At 33.1% G+C, this 27441-nt stretch overlaps 2 protein-coding genes across 3 annotated transcripts in view; both read right to left on the bottom strand.

Annotated features, from left to right (window-relative positions):
* Positions 1-16793, bottom strand: part of LOC115889806 (hypoxia-inducible factor 1-alpha) — a 388607-nt gene extending 371814 nt beyond the window's left edge. For both annotated transcript variants that reach the window (XM_030909881.1, XM_030909884.1), the window contains exon 1: positions 16585-16793. In XM_030909881.1, the coding sequence (XP_030765741.1) occupies positions 16585-16622 (38 nt within the window). In that variant the 5' untranslated portion in view covers positions 16623-16793. The remainder of the gene's footprint in view (positions 1-16584) is intronic.
* Positions 16794-17321: 528 nt separating this feature from the next.
* LOC115889803 (mitochondrial intermembrane space import and assembly protein 40-B) lies at positions 17322-18429 on the bottom strand. The gene is made up of 2 exons (XM_030909879.1): positions 18242-18429; positions 17322-18188 (listed from the first exon to the last, which is right to left on the bottom strand). Exon 2 carries the CDS (start codon positions 17861-17863, stop codon positions 17438-17440), a length of 426 nt encoding a protein of 141 aa, XP_030765739.1. The 5' UTR covers positions 17864-18188; positions 18242-18429; the 3' UTR covers positions 17322-17437.
* Between the last annotated feature and the right edge of the window lie 9012 nt (positions 18430-27441).

Below are 27441 nucleotides of genomic sequence, written 5' to 3'. Positions count from 1 at the left end.
TTTACAAAACTCTTTATACATCACATACAATATTTATATGGTATTCCTATACATCAATGTGGAATAGATGCAAATATCACGGGTTATCTTTTATTTATAGTTTTTAACTGGTCAATCGCCGTATTTAAATTTGCCTTTCAATTTCTACGAGCATGCAAATTTTTTAAAATAAAAACCCTAACTACCGTATAAAGATACACTTTAAACGGTGCCCTAGCCATATAAAAGAGAAAATTCATATCATCTTAGTAAATATTTTCTTTGTCATTATCTAAAAGTCGTATCCTCTAGTCGTATAGTCGTATCCTTATCAAAACGTCACTTGCGAGACTGACCGTCCACACAACTCTTTGCCAATGGCTTATCATTGCCTAATACAAAGAATCGCCCATTTGCCAGTGCACCTATCGCACTAAGATAAAATATCTTCTGACATTTTTTCTGTAAAAAATGTACAATGCACATGGCTAAGTCTGCCAATCCTATGAGTTTTAGTTTAAGTGCATTGTTAGTAGACTCTCTACAGTTTTGGCAGTTTTCACTATCAAGTTTTTCGCATGGTCTCTGCCCTGGTGATTTTTTCCATCATTCTAGAAATTTGTTGGCTACCCAGTAACTGTTTTGTGACCAGTTATGTAATTACTCTCGCAGCACAGCAGAACTGTACTATATCTGCGAATGATATTGGTCAGGTGGTTGGAAGAATCATATTAAATTATTGTACTGCCATCGGTCCTTGATAAGGATGCAAAGTATTAATTTAGTCAGACGTCTTCAGGTGGGCGCAAATAACAGTCAAAGATTCCTTTACTTAGATTCATCATTCATATATACATCTTCCTCTTTATGTACCGTCTCCATATCGGAGGTTGGCTATCATCATTGCTATTTTGACTTTGGAAGCTGCGGCCCTAAATAGGTCAGATGACGTGACATTAAACCATTTTCGCAGGTTTCTGAGCCAGGATATTCTTCTCCTTCCAACAGATCTTTTTCCTACAATTTTTCCCTGGATTATGAGTTGCAAAATCTCATACCTTGGACCTCTCATGATATGGCCGAGATATTGCAATTTTCTTTTTTCACTTCCTTGAGGATCTCTACGCCCTTCCTCATTCTTCTCAGAACCTCCACGTTGGTTACATGTTCTGTCCATGGTATTCTCAACATCCTACGGTATGTCCACATCTCGAAGGCCTCCAGTTTCCGCTCGCAAAGCTCGTTGAGGGTCCAAGCTACCATACCATACAAAAGGACTGGGAATACATAACATTTGAGCATACGAGTTCTCAGATCTAGGCTCAAATCGCGGCTACAGAGCAGCTTCTTAATCTTCACAAAGGATGCACGGGCCTTCTCAATGCGAATCTTTATTTCTGAACAATAATCCGTGGTGCAGTCGACACTTGTACCCAGGTAGTCATACCTCTCTACTCTTTCGAGCTCCTCGCCTTCCGCGTACAGATGTTCATTGGGTACTCAGTTGTCATTGTCATTGGGTACTCACTCTACAGTTTTAGTGACAATCATGTATTTGGTCTTCTTAATATTGAGTGTCAGACCATATTCTCGACTAGTTGTGATGACTTTATTTAACATATTCTGAAGGTCTTGCATGTTTTCAGCGAGAAGGACTGTATCGTCCGCGTAGCTCAAATTGTTCAGTGGTATGCCGTTAACTAGTATTCCACCAGCATCATTTTCGAGGGCTTTGTTAAAGATTTCCTCTGAGTAGACGTTGAAAAGGAGTGGTGAAAGAACACATCCCTGTCTAACTCCTCGTTTGATACCCACTGCTCTTGTCAGTTCAGATTGGACGCGAACAGACGCACTTAGATTAAGGTACAGTTTTACTATTATTTGTATATCTCTTGTATCGAGATTTTTTCGTTCTAACGCTTCTATTAGTTGCTTGTGTCTTACTTTATCGAATGCTTTATTATAGTCAATAAAGCAGACATATACGTTTTGATTGACATCTAGGCATCGCTGCATTAAGACATTCTAGGCAAACAAAGCCTCCCTAGTACCGAAACCATTTCTAAAGCCAAACTGAGTATCTGCTATATCTTCTTCTAATTTCCTGTAAATCCTGCGGTGGATGACTTTGAGAAAGATCTTAAGTGTATGACTCATAAGGCTGATCGTGCGGTGTTCTTCACATTTTTTGGCATTATGCTTCTTTGGAATTGTGACAAACGTCGACGAATACCATTCCCTTGGTATCATCCCTGTTTCGTAGATCTTATTAAATAGAGAAGTGATAGCACCAGGCGCTTTCCCATCTTTGGCTGCTTTTATTGCCGCTTGCACTTCTTCCTTTAAAATAGATGGCCCCATTTCATTTTTAATGCTGGTAGTGATTTCTTCTCTTTGGTCGTTGAAAAGGGTTTCGATGTATTGTTCCCATAGAGTCAATTGATCTTTAATATCCAACACAATGTCTCCATCATCATTTGTAAGAATGTACGATTTTTGCTTCCGAACAGTTCCAGTAAACTCTTTTATTTTTTTATGCATACTGTGTGAGTCGTGAAGTCTTTGCAGATTTTCTATTTCAGTGCATTCCTCTTTTATCCACTCCTCCTTAGCTTGACGACATTTATATTTGATGACTTTCTGTATTCTTTTATATTCCTGTCTGTCTGTATTTTTCAGGTTCCTTCTTTCTCCCATAAGCATCAAAATTTCATCAGTCATCCAATCATTTCGCATTGTTCTTTTCTCAGCTTTCAGATATTTCTTGCAGGGTTCTATAAGAGCCGATTTTAAACTTTGCCACATGTCTTCAGGTTGGCTCTGTGTTGCCGAACAGCAATTTATCAATTTACTTAGGTTTTCATTTATACCTTGGTACACCTTCACTTTCGCGTTAATATATACATACGTACATACAAATGAAGCTAATAAAGTGTGTTTAAAACGCACTATAGGTTTTCCCCAATTTTTAAATTATCCAGATAACTTTTCGAAAAAAACATTATTCGCTTTAAACAAAGTTTTCAAAAATTTTCAAATAAATAAGTAGCAGAATCGGTCAAATGATCCGGTTTTTGTTTTTATTATATTAATAAGCAATAATAAATTTAAAAACATTAAACTAAATTTTTTGAACTCATAAAACTTTATAGTCTCATATAAATACTAGATACAGTTACAACATTAATCCCAATTATCAACGAAAGTCACCACTTGAAAAAATTTCGTGTGGTTTATTTTATATTCTATTTTTATCTTGTTTGAATGTGATCAAGATTTCCCAGAAAATAAATATATGTGGTCCATATTTTTGAAAAAAATATATATTTAAGAGAAGAAGCATATGCACTTTTTTTTCTTAAATTAACTAATATGATCGGGATGAAGTCTTTAAATATTTTTTGGAGAAAAAAATTGTACGCCATTGACTTTTCTTAAAATATTTTTTTAAATCTTCATCGAGGTCTTCATTCATTTTTATAAACAATCTTCATCTCTTAATTTCATCCAACGCATGGTTGTTGGTTAAAATAATTAAAATAATTTTACATCAAATCGCTAAAAATCTGTTACGGCAACTGTAGGTAGTGTGGAAATCATTTTGGCATCGGCTGGAAGAAAATTAAGTACCTAATACATTTAAAATTTAAGACTCTGTATCTCAAAAGTTAAAATGGTTAGGACAGTTAGGACGTATATTTATATGAAGTTTTTTTTCCTAGAATATGCCCAAATATCACAAATATCAGCACGTCATTAAGGTCCCTGTATAATTTCCGCACTGTGCAGTTACATTCACATTTTTTACGAACAGTAGAACATGCGTGTTCAAATAATTCTTTTACATTACTGAAATAGCTAAGAAAACTATTTTCTAAATAACAATTACAGTAAGATACAGAGGCTGTCTTAATAACATACCATTTTTTCAGATCGAACCCAACAAAATTATTATGATTAAACATGGCCTCGCATGGAAAAGGCTGGAACCCGCAGTGCCCATACGAAAATACATCGTAATGCGAGAAATTCGGAAAAGTATAGTTATCCATAGCCCTTCTGACACTGAAGCACTAACAAAACTAAACACTAATTATTTATTTTGCACTCGAAAAAAAAACTACGCACAGTAACACAAAAATCCGACAAAGTTAAAGTCAAAACTAGTCCACACGAGTACAGAACTACACTGAGTGGTTACTAATGTGGTTTTCGTCAAAAACTACGATATTTAGAAGCAATTTCAAATCGATTTTGAACCATTAAGGTTAAGGAGATAAAGTAAACCAACAACCTTTTACCAAATGTTTCTTTAAATATTAAAAATAGTTGTTGAGGAATGTTCTAGAACAGCGCAGCACCACAATTAATAGACTGAGTGTTTTATTTAGTTAATAATAGAAAAAATTAGAAATTTTTAGGTGAAAGTTACATCCAGAAAATATATAGAAAATTAATAAAACATGTTGTCAATTTTTTTTGACAAATGTTTTTGTAGAAAAATAAAAGTGCAAAAGGATATCTATTGCTTAAAACTAAAAAAATTTAGAAAATCAGAAACAAAATTTAAATTTTGCATGACGAAATAATGACTCATTTGTCCGGTACTGACAGTTTTGATGATTTTAAATTTATATATAGTATGTCCCCAGATCTGGGGGCACGGTAGTGTGCGTTCTATTGTGCGCCCTATTCGGCCTACGGCTTCGAGGCTGTGCTCGAGGGCTAAACATTTCCCAGCGTGACATATAATATGTAAGATAACATAGTAGTACCATAAATAACTATTTTATTACCCTATGATATAAAGTTCAAGGGCACTCAAATTTTCCCATGTTGACAAAGTAAATCCGCAAATTATCTTAACACTAATTAACAATAATAGGCAATAACGTAGAGAAATATTGGATTCACACTCGGATTCAAATTACTATTCAATTTTTCTTAAATAATTATAATTTCAATCTTGAACGATTTTAGCACAAAAAACAGCCTTCTAATGCAGACAGAGCACGTGGCCGTGTAAAAGTTGGCTAAAAAACGCAAAAATGTTTTAAACTGATACATTTTCTGTCCATTGCTTTGCGGTCAACAAAAATATTATACAAACTGTACACCATTTTTTATATTCATTTCTGCTAGTACGTACTTTCATTGTGGCGAACTAAAATTCGTCATATACCTAATACGAAAAGTACAGGTATCTACTATTAACGTCAAAAATAAAATAATTATTACATTTTTCTTTCCTCCATCTTTTTGTTCATATGAGGGTTGTCTCTTATATTTTGCATATAGAAACACAGCAAGCTTCTGTCAACATATATCAAATGTGTAAATCAAAATCGAATTAAGCATAAATATGGAAGTGTGAAGACAAAAAAATTGAACAGAAAGAAAACAAAAAGAACTTGAATATTCTTCATGTTAAAGAAAATAAAAACATTCTTTCCCATTCCCATCTATTGGGGTTACAATACGAAAAGACTACAGGATCTTTCGCCGAACGACTTCTTCCTGTGGAGTACACTCAAAAACCGTCTTTATTGACATATTAAATCTAGAAATTTAGATGAACTGAAAACGACATCTCTGTGGAATGCTAAAGATTCTCCCCATAACAGCTTTTTATTGTGAGGCGTGAATTTTACAATCATTTGGGGTATTGTTTGGCTGTGATTGGGGGATAATGTAAACATTTTATTAATTTTAGTATAGTTTAATAAAGTTCCTTTAGTTACAAATGTTTATTTTATTTGTTAAATTATTGTGGATGGTACGTGGTATGAGCGAGGCCTATGAGTGATCGAGTAATGAACAGCAAGTCATACTCGCGAATACTATTCTCAGTTCAACTAATTCTTTTGTAGACGATCATCCAATTCAGAAAAAAAATCATCCTTTCCAAACCACATAAATTCGTGTAAACAAAAAAAATGTGATATCGAATTTGACAATGACAAAATCATATTTTTGCTGGTATTTTATTGTAGCTTTCTCTGGGCCGTATTATAATTTTTATTAATTTGAAGGTAGATTTTTGCAAATAACTTTTAGATGCCTATATCAAATGAAACGAAATTCTAGACGAAAGTACAACTTTAAAGCCTCTTTGAAAAAGTCTAATACAATTTCTGCTTAAAATTATCTGGGGAATATTATTTCCCCACCCAAAATTTACCTTTTCAAAATTTACATGGGATTTCCTATGTCCCGTGTTCCGATGCACCACACGGTATACTAAATTAAGTGTAGACGCAATTCATAGTAAATAAATTATTACTATTGTAAATACAAATTTTACGAGTTTTACCGATATACGAGCCATTACGATTTCGTGGAATTGCTATTTGTATGACAAGTAAGTCCATTAATCGTAGACGAATACAAAAAGTTGGTTTTCCAAGACAAAATAAGTACCTAATAAGAGATTTTTCTTTAAACTGTAAAGATAAATATTTTGTACTATTAGATACAAACTAATAGGAGTTGGGTTTTCGGACTGGGGGAACCTGTATCGATAATATTCTCTGTCTGAAACAACTAATAGAAAAAAAAGTAGTATTGATCAGGAGACACACCTCATGTTTGGTTTGGTTAGTCCAACCAATGTTATTGACCTTCACAGAGCATATGATACCGTTCCAGTTAACAGACTATTCATGATACAACACAACAGGACACCAACATTAACTACACCTTAATTAGAGCTCTGAAAAACTTGTACGAAGATTCGACATCACAAATCAAAATAGGCAACACATTATCTGAAAAATTCTTTGTCAATAAAGGTCTACGATAAGGATGCTGTGTTTCTCCCACATTATTTAAAATATATGTAGCAAAGGCCTTGGGACAAAGGAAGAGAAAATGTAATGGAAAATGGAATGGGCATAACTCTGGAAGATACCTGTCTATATACCCTGCAGTTCGCAGATGATCAAGTTGTTGTGGCCAACGATAGGGCTGATTTGGAGTACAGGACAAGAAAACTACAAGAGGAATATCGATGGAGTTTGGAAATAAACACACGGAAAACTAAATATCAACATATTGGTGCAGAATTATCTAGCCTACATCTAGAAAATGAAGAGATAGAAGCCTGCAATGACTACACTTACCTAGGAGTGATATTTGATACAACAGCTAAAGATGACAAAAATTAAAAAACGAATATCACAAGCTAGAAGGATAATTGGCTGTTTGAATGGAGTATTTTAGAGTAATGAAATAGAGAAAAAAACGGAAGATCAATATATACGAGACCCTGGTAAAGAGCAGTCTACACTGACTGGAAGAAAACTGGAAGCGGTAGAAATAGATGATTATATAGAAGAACCTTAGGAATTTCCCGAAGAGATAGAGTTCGAAACGAAGAAATCCGACAAAGAATAGGAATAGAGGGGTATTTGGCAACCGACATCAAACGCCAACAACGTATGTGGTTTGGTTTGGTTTGGGACATGTCCAGAGGTTGGATGACACCCGACTTCCAAATCAAATTATGCAATGGATACCCCAACATCGAACAAAAAGGTGGAAGATCTAAGAAGACTTGGAAGGAGGGTGTCACAAGAGCAATGGGTGACAGAAATCCAAGCGAGGGACCATCGGAAGACGTGGAAGTTAGGTATCGGACAACGTCGCAAAGACATGATAAGCGCCATTTTACTAATTTTACAGGAAAGCTCTGGATGGCTGGTAGTTATCAGGTTCTTTCCCTGTATGGTATATTTTTGCTCGGCACTCGGCTAGGCATATATCATATCATAGGATTTAACAGCTTATTGCTCTGCAGAGTAATACGTTTTGTAGGGACCAGTTAGACCTACTATAATATTGTAAAACCCTAAAATTAAGAAACTGGCGCTTATCATGTGTTTCCCCTGGGCCCTCGCCTGAACCCTTCAATTACTAGCAAATAGAACACTGTAATACACAAAATTTGTATCATAATATTCTAACTCGTCTTCTAATATGGCCATAAGAGATGTTTCTACACCTACGTCCAACGTACTATTAATAAAAAATGTTCTTCTAAAACTCTGAAACTGATTACACCATATTAGACAAATCTCCATATTTTCCCGCTCTTTCCACATATTTATATCTATACGGACTGTGTTCCCATCAAATAAATTTATCGTTTATTACACAATACGTAAATCTTGGTTTTAGTCGTGAAACGATTTGTTTCGCTACGCGAATTTCGCGGAAACTATAAATAATATCATATTCCCACGTAAATAAACTCGCTCATACATATGTAATTAATAAACTTGGTATGCTGTTTGTCACGCATCTCACTCGATTGAGAACCAGATTATGCTGCAGCCGAGTCGAATGCGTTTTAGTGTGTCAATGACCTTAATGATTTTAATCGGTCAATACTGGGTCAAAAAAAAATCTATTATGTTATTATCTATGGTTATTATTAATACAACGAGTGTAAAAATGGCTAGACAAATATCAACGAGAATGAACAATAAATCATCATCTCAATAGGAAATTATTATGTAAATTGTGATTGTGGCTGGCTGCAAAAAGATATTGTGTCGCGTGCGTTGTTAGTTAACAACAATTGGCATTATTTAGTCCATAAAAAAATCGTTAAAATACTATACAGGGTAGCTGTTATGTATGGAAACGGTCGATTATCAGGTAAAATATAGGAGGTACCGCAAAAAGTTAAATATAAAAGTTATAGGGTTTATAAATATCTATTAGCGGGTAATATATTTAAGTATACAGGGTAGGTCATAAAGTCGTGGCACATCAAAGTTTCATTTTTTTTAAATGGAACCCCTTGTATATTATTGCATATTTCGGTGCACACAATGTACCTCAAACCCAAGGACTGTATATATTCTAAAGGACTGTTCGATCGCGTCAAATCGCCGCTGTCGTAGTCGCCGTGGAATGCTACGTCACGCGCTGACCAGCGCTCCACAGTGCGGCGGATGGTTATTCTAGCGGAACAAAATCTCAAGAGCAATGTTTGGGACTTAAAATCTAAGAACGTACAAATGGTCTAATATATAGCAACTATATGGTTAAATTTATTTATTTATTAACAACTTAATTTATTAATAAATAAATACAAGATAATAAAACTATGATATTATTTGTACATGACACACAAAAACCGTATTGAAAACTATTGCCAAATACATAAAGTTATGATATCAAAAAACTCTTTAGCAGTTTTTTTTAATTAATTTGTAATCTTGTGACACCCTCTATAATTTATTTTAAAAAAATATATTTTATTTTGAAAATAATAAATAAGATAGATATTTTAATTTTAATTTTAACACTCGGTAATTGTAAATTCATATATAGTAAGTATCTAAGACAATTTTTAAACTCAGTGCCTTTTGATGGAGTTGTTTTGTTTTTATATCCGATTGAAATGAATCTTTTTGGGCATTCACCTGTTAAGCTTGAACTCCCTGTGACTGTGACTACCTGTGTTGGTAACTATTGGTAACTCAAAAGATCTACATCATTCAATATATCGATATTTGAAAAAAAAGTGAAAGTTTGATATCTGCAGAACAACGGCACGAAGGATTTTAACAAATAATATACGTACAGTAGAAAAGTACATACCTTTGGCAATCTTCAACATAATTTGGCTTTCTAATAAATGTATAAGCACTTGTAAATATTTTGTTTATGTATGATCTCTGCCTTGCTGAGCAGAAAACGACCAAATTTGGTTGATAAAAATGTATCGAAATACAAAGAATATTCATGCATTTTTGTATCAATTGGAATGTCTACTATTTATTCTTATCAGTATACATTTTTTGGCTTATTTCTAACCAAACGCTTTTGTCCCGCTAAATTTATCTTCCAACGCACTGTGCGCTCGTCCGTCAAATGCAAAAATAACTGTCACTGTCTAAAATCTTTAGCGCCAACTTCAACTCGGTCAGTAGATGACGTAAAAAAACTGACAGTGCAGGAAGATAGGAATCGAACTATCCTTATCTCTATAGTATCCTTGCCTCAAACCAACACTTTCCGAGTTATTGACTTTTGAAAATATCACTTAAACAATTTGATTTAATTAATTTCGATATGTTCAGTTTCATTAACGATCTGAAACTGTGATACTTAATAATATTTGACATTAGTTCTCAAGTTAGCATATTTATCTATACTAATATATAAAATCCTTAAGTGACTGACATACTGATTAATCACGATCCTGCTCAAACCAACGTAAGAAGCTCAATTTTGGCATACAGGTTGATTCTAGCGTGTAGAGGTTCGATAAGAAGGGATTTTTCGAAATTCCCGTTCAAACGTTCAAAACGAATGACAATATCAGGAAATAAATAAATAAATGTGTCAACTTGACATTTTTTAATGTAGAGCTACCATATGAATCCCTGGCGGGAAATTTAAATTCCAGTTAGTAAGCCCGGCGCCGAAATTGTCTATGGTTGGTAACAATTAATTTAAAAAACGCGCCTTCGATTACGTAAAAGTTTATTTGGTATCGCTTATAGATGAAGACATTACTTAATAAGATTTTTGCGAGGATTTTTATTACATACAACAAACAAGTGTGTAACAAGTTTTAAGTTAGAAAAATGCTATGTAGATACTATATCGTAGTAGCGTAAACAGCACAACAAATTGACAAAATTATAAGATGACAATTTAAGGTAGGTATATACGTTGGCATTTGTCTGGTTTCAATTTTAAAATAGATACAGTTTTTCTTAAGTTACTTAAAAATGGCTTGTACAAAATTGTTCAAATTTGGCATGTGTATTCAGCATACGCAGACGTTTAAAAAAATATTTACGAATTCGCTGTAAAATTATTAGGGGAGCCCTCAGGAAAGCCAATATTTGGACAGTTCCGAGGACAGTTCAAAATTTGCATGGTATTTCCCAAAGACATTATAAAGATAGACCGAACATCTCATTCATAAATACTCGTTGGTAGTGTATCAAACATTCCCATGTGTCAGAGAAGGACAGAAGAGACAGAGAAGTCTAAAATTTCCGACCCGGCAACTAGGCGCATTTGGGATTGTTCTAATGGCCAGTGGCGTATCGTTTTTTGGAACGAATTTAATTAGTAAAGTAATTAGTAAAATTTTTACTCCATATTAATATACTACATTAACACTTTTTCGTCAGATGAGTTTTGTTATAAGGTCTAATATAATAATACAAATAATATCTCACATATACTTATGTTGAAACGTTAGTAGTTTTCGAAAATCACTCCAACGTCGATTTTCAATTTAAACTTTCAGTTACTTCTATATATACTTTCAGTTGTTTTTGAATATTTACAGGGTGACTCAGGCTTCCGAAAAGTTCTATATCAGGTTTGTGGTTGGTGACTTTTCTTTCAATTTTTTTTTCAGAATATGGAGGTATTTAGGCACATATTAGACATTTTTGTAAACATAGGTGGCCGGAACATATTTTCAAACCAAAGTTGTAGATTTGCCATTAAATTTCCATTCCAGAAATACCTAAGGTTGCCACTTGTCCTTTTTTGAAAAGGACAGTCCTTTTTTGGAATAACTTGTCCATTTGACTTCTTTGACTTAAAAAGTAATTTTTATTTACGTATTTTCCCTGAGAAAATTACCTACAGTAAACAGAAATATTATTTTCACCCAAATTTAATTAGGAATGTTATAAAACTTAACTTATAAATAAATTTTTCTTGTTTAGAATAGGCAACATTATTTAGAACTTCCCGTTTAATCTCAAATGATAGTTTAGGTTTTAGTTTTACCTTTTTTAATCTTAAAAAGAACTTTTCAAAATTAGTACCTAATTAGTAACGATTTAGTTAGTTCGCAATCGATAGCTTCCTGTGAAGTACTGTGTAATAGTTGTTTAATCTTGTATTTTATTTATAACTTCCTATACCTAAAATCAATATTTAATGAGAAAATTGTGTTTTTTTTTGAAAATATAAGACAAGATTTGACTTTCGGTCTTCTTCTTGTATTATGATGGCTCTGATACCAGGCAATTGCATTTTAGTCTCGCAATAGAAGGCATTATTATTGGATTAGGATTATTATCATTAAAAGTATAAAATCTGTGTGCTACAGTATGGGATTTCTGTCGCATAATAATGAATACCTATTATGTTTATTTACAAATCCATTACTTTTAAAGGTAGCTTCATCAGATAATCAAATTTTAGTTAAATGTCCTAATCTTCATGAACTGTATTAAGCATATGTATTGCGGTTTGAATCACCCTGTATGTTGACAAAAATATTTTGAAAATGTGCGTTACAATGGCCCCCATCTTATGTAAAAAATTGAAATAAAAATCACAAACCAAAAACGTAATAGGTAAAAAGCTTTTTTGGAGGCCTGGGTCACTCTCTATATAGGTATGTATAAAACTAGTAGCCTAAGAATTATTTACAGTTCGTCCCATTCTAAAAAAAGTTAAACACACCGTACAAATAACTCTAGGAAGATGTATTTGTACGGTGGTAAAAAATTGTCTAAACAAGGCCGAAGGGGCAGATATAATAAAGCAATAAAATGTAAAAAAGTCGGGTAAACACCTTTGTTTATTTGTTGAGCAAAATTCCTTTAGAATATCGTATATAATGACCAAAATAGGACGCAATTTTAAGAAAAAAATGTCACTTTCTGGCTTATAATAAAGTTTCAAATGTAACGTTTATATTCAAATTTCTTATGATCTACAACAGTTAGGTTTAAGTAATTGAGACGAATTATAATTCAATTACCGGCTACTACGTTCTTGTTTTAATAGATCAAAATTCAACAAATATAATTGGAAATTATTTTAATTGTGAGAGGCTCCCTTGTGGGACGCCTATGTACGATTACGGCGCGGCGGGAACAATATCTACCTGTGAAAAGACAAATTCGGGTAATTTGAGCTTATTTGTTCACACATTTGACACTGTCGTACCATATTGAAAATTCGCAGATTCAAAAGTACATTAAACAAAAACAAAAACTACTGAAAAACACTGAAAAGTTCACTTCGGACTTGATTCCGACTTCAAACACACCGTAAGCTAAACGTAGTACGCTGACCAGGGGCAGTGGGCCGTCGCGAGGGGTGGTGGGACGGACGGCTCATTTCATTCTGGAAGACTAGCAGCGACGTTGCCAATAGTTCCAGACGTTTCAGCACATTAAACAGTAAACATGTCTTTTAATAGTAACGCATATATCCTCTGGTTAATAACATATTATTACGCATGATTCTTTAAAAATAAACTATTAATTTAATTAAGAAATTGAGATTTATTGAAATCCGGTGAAGGTTTTAAATTCACCTTTTCTGCAAATCAAACTAAGTAGATAGGCGCAAATTTGATATGTGGCAATGTCGCCTTCTCTATCTCAGTTGATTTTTACAGTACGTAGTCAACCTCCGAAAAAAAAATGGGGTTAAAATGCATAATGTGCATTTTGCATCGGGTTAAAATGCATAATGTGATATCTGTTCTTCAAAAATCTATGGTATTTCCATAGATCAATCTATGCACCACCCAGTATACACTTCTACAGGTATTTTACCTAAGAATTTGACAACTAAAATGAGGTAGACCAACAATATCCAGGTTTGAACTCCATGAAAGCTGGGTATTGTTGGTACACACTGTACATTGTACAGGGTGTCCCACTAACAATAGCTCTCGGCTGTATCTCGGAAAGTATTAGTTGTAGAGCTTGCGGAAAAAAATATTTATAACTAAAGAGAGCATTATAAATTGCTGGAAATTATTTTCAAGTACGTAAAGCGGCCGCTAGAGGGCGCAACTGCTATTAAAAATAAGAAAAAGGAGTTTTTACACAATTTTGCCTAGATAACGGATACTATAAATAATAGATTCATAATTTTCAGTAATGTTTGCATATTTTTTGTTAAAACCATTTTCCCCTATCTGCTAAAATAAAGTGGTGGGGGAAGGTTAGCTTTGTTTTTATTTAAATGTTAATAACTCCGGACTGGTTGATCGGAATTCAACAAGTGAGGGCTCGTTTAAAAGAGCGTTTCTTCACTCTATATTATACCATATAAATAATAAAAATAAGCTTTTGACCGTAGACGCTAGGGGGCGCTTTCTTACAATTTAACAAACATAGCATTTTTTCAAAAAAATTAAATACGATAGTATATGTAATTTTACCTGATAGTAAAGAGTAGTAAAAGCTTAAAAAGTCAGCTAAAACCGCATCTTGATACCTTCTTTCAAACCGAAGATATTAGCAAATTTATAATAAATACCAAAAAATAAGCCCTTAATTACACTTATTTTTACAACACGGTATATCAGTAGCCCTCTTGATTATGCCCATTCTAACAAAAAAATAAGATAGAAATAGTTAGTTTATTTTAAAATCGACGAAATACCAGAATACCATAATACCAGATGTATTAATGTCTAATAATTAAGATATTAATAACAGTGAACAAGAAACGATGATTCAGTGAAGTCATGGTAGGCTTTGGAAAAAAATTGCTTTCAAAAATTAGATCAACATTTTGATAGTCCAACAACTTTAGCTTCTTTAATTATAAATATTTTTTCGCAGCCGCTAATACTTTCCGAGATACAGCCGAGAGCTATTCTTAGTGGGACACCCTGTACAGTTATTATTCCAAGTTAGTAGGTAGGTATAATAGAAAAGTATTGATTTCAAAATGTATTATATTTATATTAGATATTATTACTAAAAATGAGACGCAAGGCAGAGTATGAGCAATGCCACACATGTTAAATATATTATTTTGACAATTCAATATTAGGTTATATTTGGGCGCCTTAGTTTTGTTTTAATCATGATAGCTTTAATGTTGTCAAATCAGGAACATTAAAATTTAATTACAAGACCTATTTAACAACTGTAATTAAAATTTCCAAAATAGTATTAAAAAGTAATTTTCGACAGTTCAAAAGTCATCATCAAAAACCACGTTATTAACATAATTTTTAATTTCATTTGAAAGGCATTTTAAAATTAAATACCATAGAGTTAAATTAGAGAAAAAAGAATTAAATATTGTAAAATATAGTACGTCTCAGGTATTAATAAGTTGTTGGTCGTTGCAATAAATAGGTAAGTAGGTAATTAAGTACTTTGATTTACAGATACAAGAGTTACTTTCATTTAAGTATAAGTCAATTTTTTGCCCAGTAGATATTTATAGATATAGGTAGTCATTTTAACAAAAGCAGGTCTGACCCTGTAATGTTGTAACCCTGTAGCAATGGTCCGCAAAGTTTTATGTTCAGCTTGTATATTATGAGAGCTAATAAAAATATCTATGAATAGGTACTATCTACAAAACCGTAGACACAGGTACATCCCTTGAAGCTGTAGGTAGGTACCTGATTCACAAAAAATATGCCTCTAGCAGACAAGTACCGAAATCGAAATAAAAAACATCGTCAGAGTTGGCTCAAAAATGAAGACTGCTGTGTCCCGTATGCTCGAAAACAAAAACGGCGTTCAACTGGCTTAGAAATGACTATCGATGACATTCCCCATATAATTTTACGTATTACATATAAAATTGACAGCGATCTTCACCTCATAGCCATCGCTGATGCCATTTTTTTTTTATTATATTGTATGAGGAATGCCATAGATTGTCATTCCCAAGCTAACTTAACATCGTTTTTTTTAGGATAACTATTCCTTGAATAACTCCATTTAGTATCAGATGTGTGTAAGAGGGTTGAATCTAAGCCCTAAGAAAGAAATGCTGTCTGGTTCACATTATATATTTTTTATAGTCCTTGACACAAAATTTGTTAAAATAATACAGAATTCAGTAAAATTGTTACTGAAGGATATTTCAAATTACATACTACTGGGATCCTAGGAATTAAACAAATACACACATAATATACATACTTTTTTAATCAAGGACAAACAAAATTACTTTCAATATGATTCCTTTTATCGAGCCATTTATAATATGAAATAGTGAGTAATTCATTTAGGTGATATAACCAATACAACATTTGTTTTAATTCTTAATCGGCCTCAAGAATTGACAAATAAAAATTGAACTCGAGTTACTCGAATAATGCTACTTGACTAATATAAGTAGGTATATGTATGTATAATGCCAAAAATTACATACTTTCTTGTAATATCTGACAATTAATCACTTAGATTTCGATATGTGATTATTTCAATATGTGTCTTTTGAGACTTATACGTATAGGGTAGGTATTATAAACAAGGGTATTGTTTTGATTGAAGTTAAAAACTGATATTTTACAAAAGCAAAGAAGTGATTATTGCAACTAATTAGAGATATGAAGCCAAATTTTTTATGTTAATCCATCCAGAGAAAGTAGGTTACCACTACCCCAACCAAACTGTGATATTTGATGTACCAAAATAAAAACAACTCTGCATGTGACAAGGAAAAATCACTTTCGTTACGATATAATTCTTCTTTTTAAGATTAAATAAAGTGTTTTAATTGTAGACCTTTATATTAATTCTAATCATATGGTGTCAAGAAATGTAAACAATAATAGAAGTCACAGAAAGGATGCACTTTCGTCCTAACACTATCTACTTTCTACTGACTAACCTCCGTTTCCCTTTGCTCGTTTTAGAATTTTTATCCATTGTAAATCCAGTACTTCTTAGACACTGCCAAGGAAGTACAATGTATCACTTTAATGCACAAAATCACTTAACACAACCCGATTATATTCACTAAGAATATTATTAAACTTTTCTTACCGACTGACGTTTGATAACCACACGAGAGCTTATTGATATAATGGTGGCTTCACACTACGACGGATGACGTTTTACGCACTGAAAACGTAAATAAGGTTTCGCTTGACCAATCGAATATGGTAATGAAATATTGTTTGTTACACTGTCCAGTAATAAGTAACAATCTTCAACTAGGTATATCATTAGTTAAAATAACTAAATAAAATAATTTGATTTAAATAACAATGGTTATCTACAATTACTACAATATAATAATTATCGATTAACAAAGGAATAATATGCGTAAATTTTAAATATATAATATAATATGCATAATGCTGCTATGAATTAATTGGTAATAATGATTTTTAATGGTATTAATTATAACAAATACATTTTGAATTAAATATAGGATAGAGAAAAATAAATTTTTCTTTCAATATGCTTTCAATATATAGGCAACCAGTAAAACAGCTCAATGGAAATCCTGTTATGAAAAATAAATGTAATGTACACATTGAAATTATCTGACAACTGGATTTGTTAAAATGTTCAAATCAGAGTTCAAATATTGCAAAATGCGTAAGGGAAAAAAATAACAAATATATACAACAAACCTTTATTTACTACATTATTTTTAAACCTAAAATAGTTTGTATACAAGAAACATTTCAGATTTACAAATGCAACCCATATACACCATTTTTCAAATATCTATTCTATTCTTTGTTACTAGCTGATTTCTTGTGGTGTTTCTCTACCTTGCTACTTCCTGGCGCTGCTGCAGACTGCTCAGCTTCTACCATGCTGCTCATATCATCATCGTCATCAGCCAATTCTTTATTATATACCGTTGGATATTTCTGCATACACGTTTGCATGGCTTTAAATTTCTCCAAACAATCACTACCCTTAGGCTCTGTTTTCGAATAATGGAAACAACTAAATGCATCTCTAAACTGGACTCCGCAAGGTCCCGTTGCCATTCCTCCTAAACACGGGCAATTCCAATTTATGTCACCATTGGGCAGAATTAAACCTGGTTGTTTTTCGGGCGGTGACAGTGTAACTTTACTCGGTACGGCATGGTCTTCCTTAGTGGCAAAAATTACTTTGTCTTTGCCAAATTCTCGGCAGTACGACATATTTAGAATTAATTATAATATATTAATTTGTTAATGAATATAATCTCTACTGTCGCCCTGCAACGCTAGCAATAGTGGCGCGGCCTTATGAATAACATACGATGATTTAATCCCTTCGTAGCTACCGCGTAACGTAAGACTTCCGCGGAATTTAACAAAATATCTATTAGGAACTCTAATAATGGCTCGAAGTTTTTCTGAATCGTACTTTAGGATATCAAAAGTAATACTGGCAGTACCAACTTCTCCAAATAGTTGTTTTATAGCCTCGACTATATTCTTCTTAAAAAACACTACTGTAACTTCTTGAGGTTCTTTTAAAATTCTACAAAGAAACGTGACTGAAGAACATATTTAAGAACAAAATAGTAAACTTACAATGACACATCAAGATAGTAGTAATTGCTCATTTCATTTCGATGGGAAAATTTATTCAGGTTTTAAACTAATAATGATTATAATGTGATGTAAAATCAAGAAATTATTTCAGAATTTTCTTAGGTTAACGCACTATTTGACTGCTGACAGTGCTGACATCTGACGATCTGACGTTCAGACCATAGATAACTTAAAACGTGTAGTCTCAGTTATTTTCTGTAGTGATACAGAATTTACTTTTATAACTTTCTAATTTTTAGAGTTGGGAGTGATTGAAATTAATTTAATGCCATGAAATGTTTAAACACAAGTTTAAATTATTTCAGATTAAAAAATATTTGCAATGGAAAATATAGGAATCTTCAGCCATTAAAGTGAATAGTTCTGACATTGCCTAAAAGGTGACGGAGAAAATTTTCTTCAATTTAATATTGCGTAGTTTATGGTTTCCCCGGTAGATGGCAGGGCATGTATTAAAAAGAAAAAAGATTAATATTCAGTTCATAGACAGTGTTGCCAGTCTGTTACAATTGTCATAGATCTGTTACTTTTTCAGTAAGTCTATTATTTTTTTACCTTTTTAAGAAATCTATTACCTTTTACCGCTACGGCCGGCAGCCATCGTCAGTCGAAAAAGTTAAAAACTTAAGATCCTTTAAAGCTGATTGAAACATTGATTTTATGAAAAACATAATTACAGTTTTCTAACTTACCTCGAGGTTGCAAGAAAAACCCAAATTGTTCACATTGTCCAGCACATTGTCAACAAAAGTAAGTGATTTGTATAGGAACCTTTAACGAAATTTTCTTAAAAAAGACAGGACAGATTTAAAAAGTATTAATACTAGCACAGATACTATAGTGATTAGTAATCCATCAAATTTTGTAACCCTTGAGTCAATGTTATTTTGGGACAAAAGCTAAACTATTAATAATTTGTTGTTATTTTTTTAGGACTGCGGCTGATAATGTCTGTCTTAAGAGGTTCATCTTTTTGTATTTTTTTCGGTTTGGTATAATAAAGTACCTACATCATTAGAATTGCTTCTCATTACTTATCAAAGTTTCAATTTTTTGAACCAAACCCGCGCCAGTGCGTTAATATTTTTAAACACATTTGTTGAAACGAATTCCACCAGATAAGGCTAGGTTTATACAGGGTGTCCCAGAAATAAGTGCAAATATTTTAAGGGGTGGTAGATCTCGACAAAAGAAACATATTTTCTCTTTGTCGTTTTTGAAATAAGTCTAAAATAATGGAGTTATTGTACTTTGAAAATTCCAAAAAAAAAATATTTTTTGCTGAAATTTTGAGAACCACTGGATCTTTTCTGGATTTTCTTTTTTGTAAATTTAATATAATACCTATGTTGCCATATTATCAAGAAATTAAGTTTTTTTACTAAAAACTAAAAAATTTCCAAAAAAAAAATTTAAAAAAATTTCGAATTTCCAAAAAAAAAATTTTTCGCGAAAAAAAACCTAATAGGCGTGTTTCTGGGGTTGAACTATACTACCAGTTAAAATATTTGCACTTATTTCTGGGACACCCTGTACATACTTTAGACGTTTCCATAAGATGTCGCCAAAAATATTACCCTCTGTCAAAATCTATTACCATTTTCAATGGGAACTTGTTGCCTTCTGCCACATCAGTCTGGCAACACTGTTCATAGATTCAAAATAATTTCATATTTGGAGGTATATTTATAAAATTTCTTTGCTTTTTAAAAAGAAGATATAGACAAGTCAATATGTAATGTATAGGTATACATTAGATTGGTACATTAGATTTGTGCTGTTTGATCTACATAATTTAATTTTAGGTATCTTATAGATTATTTTGTTTTGAAAAATACTTGTTAGATGTTAGATTAGTACAAAGGTAAAAGGTAAAGATGATAAACGTAATGATTAAACTGTCGCATTTGCTTGTCAATTATCTATTAGTTTTGTAATTTATTATTAATAATCAGTTACTTCGAGTAATTCTAGAAATTAGTTATCGATAGGGTAGGGATATTAGTAATACAGCAATTTTTCTTTATTGATTTTATCAAATATAATCTATCCAACCATTACTTGTAGCGATTTTTACAAAGAGACTTTTTTTAGGTAAAAAAACAGCGGAAATGAATATTTTTTCACTCAGTAGTTTTAGATATACAGGTACGGACGAAAAGTTGCTACTTTTCAAACCAGTTAAAAATTATATGTACGTGGCGCCGAGTATATTGACATCGAGCATCGAGATAACTTTTTCCATGTCAAAAATCTCCCAGACACCAATTTTCATTCAAAAATCGACGTTAGTTCAGAAATTATTTCGAAAAAATCGAAATAAAAATGAAAATTTACACCCTGTATTTCCGAAACGAAGCATTTTAGGACATACATTTATACGAATTTTTTAATTTATTTTTTCGGCAGAATATGCGGCCGAAGTTTCCCGAATATATTTCGGACCACCCTGTATAATCTCAAGCTTACCATCAAACATCGGGGATTTTTGACACACATCAATCTAAGTGTTCGGCCTTTTTTATTTAATTTGATGGGGGTAAAACATGAGTTTATTATTTTTAAAAAGGTTTATCAACTTGCCCATATTTTTCTTGGCGGTGTTGCCTTATCTGGTGCTGTATGGTATGTGGCTTGTGTGCGCTAATGTCCAACTATTATCTTGTTTAATATTTAATTACCAGCGAAGTAGTATTTTTGTTTGCTGTACGACATCCGGCCCCTAATTACGATGCCGCTTAAACCGATGAAATGTGAGCTGAAATGTCAAATTTCGAGCCAAATCCTCTTTGGTTTTTATCGATAAAATAATAAAATATTGCCAATGTTCGATAAAGTTCATTAACCAAGCGTTAGCATTTTCTAGTTATTGTTAACATTTACTGGATTTCCGACTTGTAAAGTATACAAGGTGTTTCAAAAAATATGTGCCATCTTCCGTGGGAGATTCTTCACGTGAAAATAAGATGTATCCCCCCCCCCCCAGTCCCCCTTGTATTGGGGTAGAATGTAGAATGTTTAGAAGGGGGCGCCGGGCGGTGTCAATCACCGCGATCAAGGTCAATCCAAAAAATTCTTTTTTGCGGTTTTTTAACGGCTTTTGTTAGGGTTGCCAACTTTTAAAATAAAAAATAGAGGACTAGAGAGTAAAAAAGCGCCGGCGCCGCAGGCGTAGTGATGTTAATATTTCAGAAATTTTTGATTGTTGCAGGAAATTTCTGAAACTTTCGGAAACTTTCGGAAATTTATGAAATATTAGGAAATTTTACAATTTTACATAATTTTTGTCGATACAATAAAGGAATAAATTAGATAGACATTTGATACCAACATGTAAGTGGAAAAAAAACAATAAACATAATATTAGTTGTTATATTTTTAATAAACAATACATATCCCATAAAAGTCATAAACATAACCCATAACAAAAATCATTTGGTAACATTTGTATTTTGTGCATAAACCACGAACTATGACTATGAATTTAAAAAAAAACAAAAAAGCACGAAATATAAATTTAAAAAACGTAAAACACAAATAACTGAATTATTCTATTCCGGCATATCAGGCGCCGAGCTGGTCCAATCTTCATAGGGTATTATAGTAATAGTAGTACTGCATTCGTCAGTTTCTATTTCCAAAATCAGATATATTTGATGTATCATCTGGTTCTGATTCTGAAGGATGGACCTCTACCTCCACGTGTTCTAGTGGTTCTGGAGGAATTTCATGTTGTTGAATATCATGCTCCATATCCACTTTTTGTTTTTGTAGTAATAATTTATTATGAGCTACGAACATTATTTTACCGGGTCTTTGTGCAGTTAAGCGATTTCTTTTTTTAGTATGGATAAAACTGTAAGTACTGAAACTTCTCTCTGTGGCTGCAGATGACGTTGGTAAAGACAGCAACAGCTAAATATTTCAACCTCGATTTCAACTGAGTATTTTTACACATTGCTTGCCACCAACTTAGACAGTCTACATTTTTAACTGACATCCAAACGTAGTCGAGAGCCCATAAACCCGATTTGGCGCAATAATTTGTTACATCTGTAAAATGGCTTATTATTGACAAACTGAGGATGATTGTTGGTGATATTGTTGATAAATTCCATAGCGGCTATGTGTTCTTCATTGTTAAGGTGCTCACCCAGGAAACAGGGGTCCAAGAGATTCGCGGCAAAATGCATTGGTTCAAGAGCCATAGGTTTTTTATTTTGTAAGGCGGAGAAGCATTCTTTTTCTTCTGACTTAAGAATCGGCATACTTGATACACTTTCGTTAAATTTTTGCTCAATGTCATGAATTTTGAAAAGAAATTTCTTGCAAAATTCGGATTTTTGCGAATATTCGCGATTTTGGGACCAAATATTTCGAAAATTTCTGAAATTTCTTGCAAAATTCGCATGGAAATATTCGCCACCAACATCACTACGCAGGCGTAATACCATATGATGACGTCCAGTTGGTGTTGGCTTGGAAATGAACATCGATGACATTCCCCATATAATTTTACATTCGATTTTACATATAAAATAACAGAGATCTTCATTTCATAGCCATCGCTGACGACATTTTTTTCGATTATATTGTATTTCTTGTACGTAAATATTGCTTTTCTGTACGAACGAGTGGGAGTACCGAAAACACATTTTGTTTTCAGATTAACAATTTTATTAAGAATTTTGGCAATAGATGAATATTTTCTGTATTTTGGGTGTTTTTCAATACGGGAGAAATACCGTATTGAAAAAGTCCTCTTTTTCAGAAGATAGAATGATCAAGGGACAGAAAAGAGAACGATCACAGATCATACAGATTATAAACTTTGTTTTTTCTTTATTGTTTTTCGTGGTTCAAATTTTCGGAATCGGGCACTAGTTACGTTACTAGTTTGCGCACATAGCACGCCCACTTATGGCCTGTAAAATTGTGCACAGCGCCTGACATGGTTACGATATGCGCGAGTCAATTTTTAACGCAACACCCGCTAATAACGTTACCGCCTGACGTAATTTGCGGATCAATTACACCAAGCGCTATTTCTAAAAACGTTTAAAAATTGCTTAAATGGGCATGTGCGGGTATTTGACAACCGGGGCCGGCCGGCGAGATCTTTTATTTTAGGTTATGTTTGAATTGTTTTGAATTATTACTTTAGTTTTATTAGATAATTTGATATTTAATTAGCTGGGATTAGTTTTAATTAAATAAATTTGGCCCAAAATATGGATTCCAGCTCTTCCAATATTAAAGAACCTATAAAGAGGCTTAGGTTTACAGCAGATGACGACTTAGCTGTTCTAAGAGAATTTGTTGCTTGTTGCCCTAAACCCACTGGCAGACGTTGAACAATAAAGCACTGGAAATAAGCACTTTAGCCCTTTAGTTTTAAAATACCTAGTAAAAAAAACAATTTCAAAGTTTTAAATTCAAAGTTAGGTTAAGTTTAAATAGCGGACGCGACGCGATCAGAATTCTTTCCGATCCGATAACTATAAATGAAGAGAGTTAATACCACCTCACGTAAAGGAAATAACACCTGGCCTTATTAACGTCCATGCACGCTATTCGGTTTAGCGATATCTCTCTATTACGCTGTTTATTGTTATTTTACGCGAGTTTATTTTTGCGCACAGGAAATTTGGCTCGTTTGCACATCGTCATAAAAAACAATTTTCGTACCACGAATTAGGGACAAGATTTTTATCTGTATACTTATAGGATACCTAATCTGTGGATATACTTTCCGAAACGTTAAGCATTTTTTTGTCTGCCAGTCCAAACCAGTCCAAACCACTGCTGACAATTAGTCTTCGTTGGATTAACGCAGCAGTGTTCACAAAAAGCAACTATTTTATCGTTGATTTCAATCAACGTTTTTATTTTGTAGATTTTCTTACTGTGGCGAAATACCCATATAGGACTTTTTGGAGAGATTCCTGTTTATATCTACATATTTCGGATTTCTCCCCACTGCGCGATGTGTCAGTTGCTAACCGTAATTTTCCGAGCAACAAAACTTTTTTTTAAATTTGATGATGTATCGCGTTCGGGTGCTTGGCGTAATTACCGACAGGCCTACTGGTTTTTATCCTGACAAATGCGTTTGTTATTTAACTAATTTCGTTTTTTTTCGGATGGCAGCGAAGCGGCGGGGTGGCTGGGGAAAACGAGAGAACAAACAATCGCACAAATGGATTTCGAATGACTTTTGATCTAAACGTTTTACGTAGTTTTCAGAAAATGTTGTCAGTTGGTGTTGTCGGCCGGTTCTATTTCCGGTTCGAGTTAAATTGTAATAAATTGTCGTTTAAAATGACAGAGAGAAAATAATTTGCAATAAAATATGCTCAGTGGGTTTGATACTAAATGCACTTAGTTTTTGTTAAAGCGTTAATATAACGATTGTTTAAATAATAATAATAATATTAATCTTAATTGTAAATGTATATATTAAAAAATATATTTAAAACACAATTTAGGGCAGGACTACCTTCTAACTATACATTTACCTGATATTTATTATTTAAATGGTATCTGGTAAAATGGAAAATGGAAATGCAGCAAGGAACGATGGATTAACAGCTGAAATACTAATGTACGCCGCCGTGCCGATAGGAGAACTTGGAAAATTCTAGCAAATATATACACCAGCTAATTGAGAAGAAAACACCCATACAGCACGTCCAAATGAAATTACGTTTCTACAAGGGAGACACATGAGAAACAAAATATGTTATTGTGAACCTAAGTGTTCATCTAGTTGTAACATATACATATGAGATACACGCAGGTTTATATTGAGAGAATTGTGTGATACAGTGTTTACTAGTTGTATACCGTATGCACTCAAGATTCTAAAGAGTTTTTTGTAACGTAACAAATAATTATTAATATGATGAAATCTGACGTCGGTATATGAGACATACAATGTATAAGTCATATGTATGTGTAATACTTCGTATCATAGTTGTGCCTATAGTACACACCTTGTAAAAATGTGACGTATACACATAGTATAAATATCTATATAGACACTTTGTAATAGTGTACTGTTGTGTCTACATTCTAGCATGAAATGAAGGTGTGCGCACGCGCGGATAGCCTCAGCGTAGATACACCTACAAAGTGTATCTTATGTGTCCTCTCTCCTTTCTCCTTTCTAGGAGCGGTATGTGTTAGCGGTCATTATTGTTTTATCATTCGGAAGCATAAATGTTCTGTTTGTGTGTAGTTTAGAAGAGATTTTAAGGTAAGCACAAGTTTTTAATTACCTTGTTACACCTTCCTGAGAGTATTATTATTTTAATTATTTATTAATATTATAGCAGCGACTCTTCCCTTACTCGATACCCAATTTACCAAATTTTGACTCCAATGAATGAAAACTCCAAATATTCTCGTATAATGATAAAGAGGTTAGCTCTGCAATATACTTTTTTTACTATGGAAATAATAAAAATCTAAATGGACCAGAGAAAGAAAGATTTAAACACTTCAAAGAACTTCTTACACTGATATTCGGTGAGTTATTGATGGATCAATATACAGATATGTTTAATATTCAATAATCAGTTTCATATAAAATTTAAGGGTGAGATTGTTATTCTGGAAATAAAATACGACAAAGTCGAACAGAGTGCTCGATGAATGAGTATGCTAACAAACCAACTGCTTGGAGGGAAAAGAGGAGAAAAAAATGACTAAACGAGGTCGACCAAATCGTAGCGATATACCAGTGTTTACCATTTTAGTATGTTGTTATACTAGGTACTTATATTTTTAATACATTTTGATACAAATTCTGTTGTTTTACAGTGCTTTCTTACTTCTGGTTTCTGCAGTGTAAATAATTATTATTATTGTGTTATTTGCGCTATTGCGTTTCATGATATAAAGAAATATAAGAATTTTATTTTTTAACCACTTAATCCATTTTATGGAAGAAAAATGGTACATTTAACAGAAAACAAAAATGGAACAATTTTAAGGCTACTTCTCTTGAACTTACGATCGAGATACTTTTGGAAAATACAAAGTTTTGCCTTCCTAATTTTCGTTCTAAAAAGATATAATTGGTATCATTGTCAATAATTCTTAAAAAGAACGAAAAGTTAGGCATCAAAACTTGTATTATGTCCTAAATTCGTTCATAAGCAGTAGTTTTATCTAGCACAAGATGTATATACGAAGCAAAATACATACGTATTCACGCGGTAGTCACAACTGCAATGTGTAAACAGAGTTTAAACGTAATACACAAGCACTGTGTATCCTACGGCACACTGTCTATCTCTTATTTTGTGTATACGTAAATGCAAATACGTTTAAAATAAAGTATACGGAGGGTACCGCTTAAATTCCTGTCCCGGTATTGAAGGATGGCTATAGAATTTCAATGCATTTCCTACATAAGTCTATCCTTGTGTTGTAGGAGGTTTGACTAAACAAGGATGAACCTATGACTTGAAACCATTCGACTCGATTTTCTGTCCTCCTTCAATACTGGGACGTAAATCCTCTCATTGCTCTTATGGGGAGGCCGTCGTATATTTTATTTAAACGTATTTGCGTAAATGCTATACTGTGGCTACATTGTGAGGCGGACGTTTAACCTTTGTGCATACGTGTTGAACTACAATGTGTAAACGTAGCATATTTACATCGGGGGAATTGTCTCACCCTGTGTCTGCATCTAATAATGTATACACATCGTAAATGTGATTTGATGTGCTGTATGGGCATATACCGGAAAACTAGAATAGCGCCAACACAATTCTAATTCATAAGAAAGCAGCAAAGAAGACATCAGAAACTATAGACCCAGAAGCCTACTACCAGTAACATACAAGATATTCGCAGAAATAATAAACAACAGAATAAAAAACGGCCAAAACGCGCTAGACGCTGCACAACCACGAACAAGCAGGCTTTAGAAGCGGCTTCAGAACGATTGATCACATACATAAACTAAGAAAAACTATCATCCGAACAAAAGATCCACTAGCTATAGCCATAGCCTTCCACTAGCCATAGCCTTTATAGACTTTGAGAAAGCTTTCGACTCAATATATACTAAGGCAATGGCCCTAAGAAGAGGCATTGCCCCCTCTTCAAAGGCCTGGCAAAACAAGGTATTGACAGGCCTTATATAGAAACTCTCGCCAATATAT

This window comes from Sitophilus oryzae, unplaced genomic scaffold (genome assembly GCF_002938485.1).
Source record: "Sitophilus oryzae breed Bouriz unplaced genomic scaffold, Soryzae_2.0 scaffold_847_pilon_pilon, whole genome shotgun sequence".
NCBI classification, from domain to species: Eukaryota; Metazoa; Arthropoda; class Insecta; order Coleoptera; family Curculionidae; genus Sitophilus; species Sitophilus oryzae.
The sequence above is the reverse complement of the archived record's forward strand: the minus strand, read 5'-3'. Positions and strand labels throughout refer to the sequence as shown.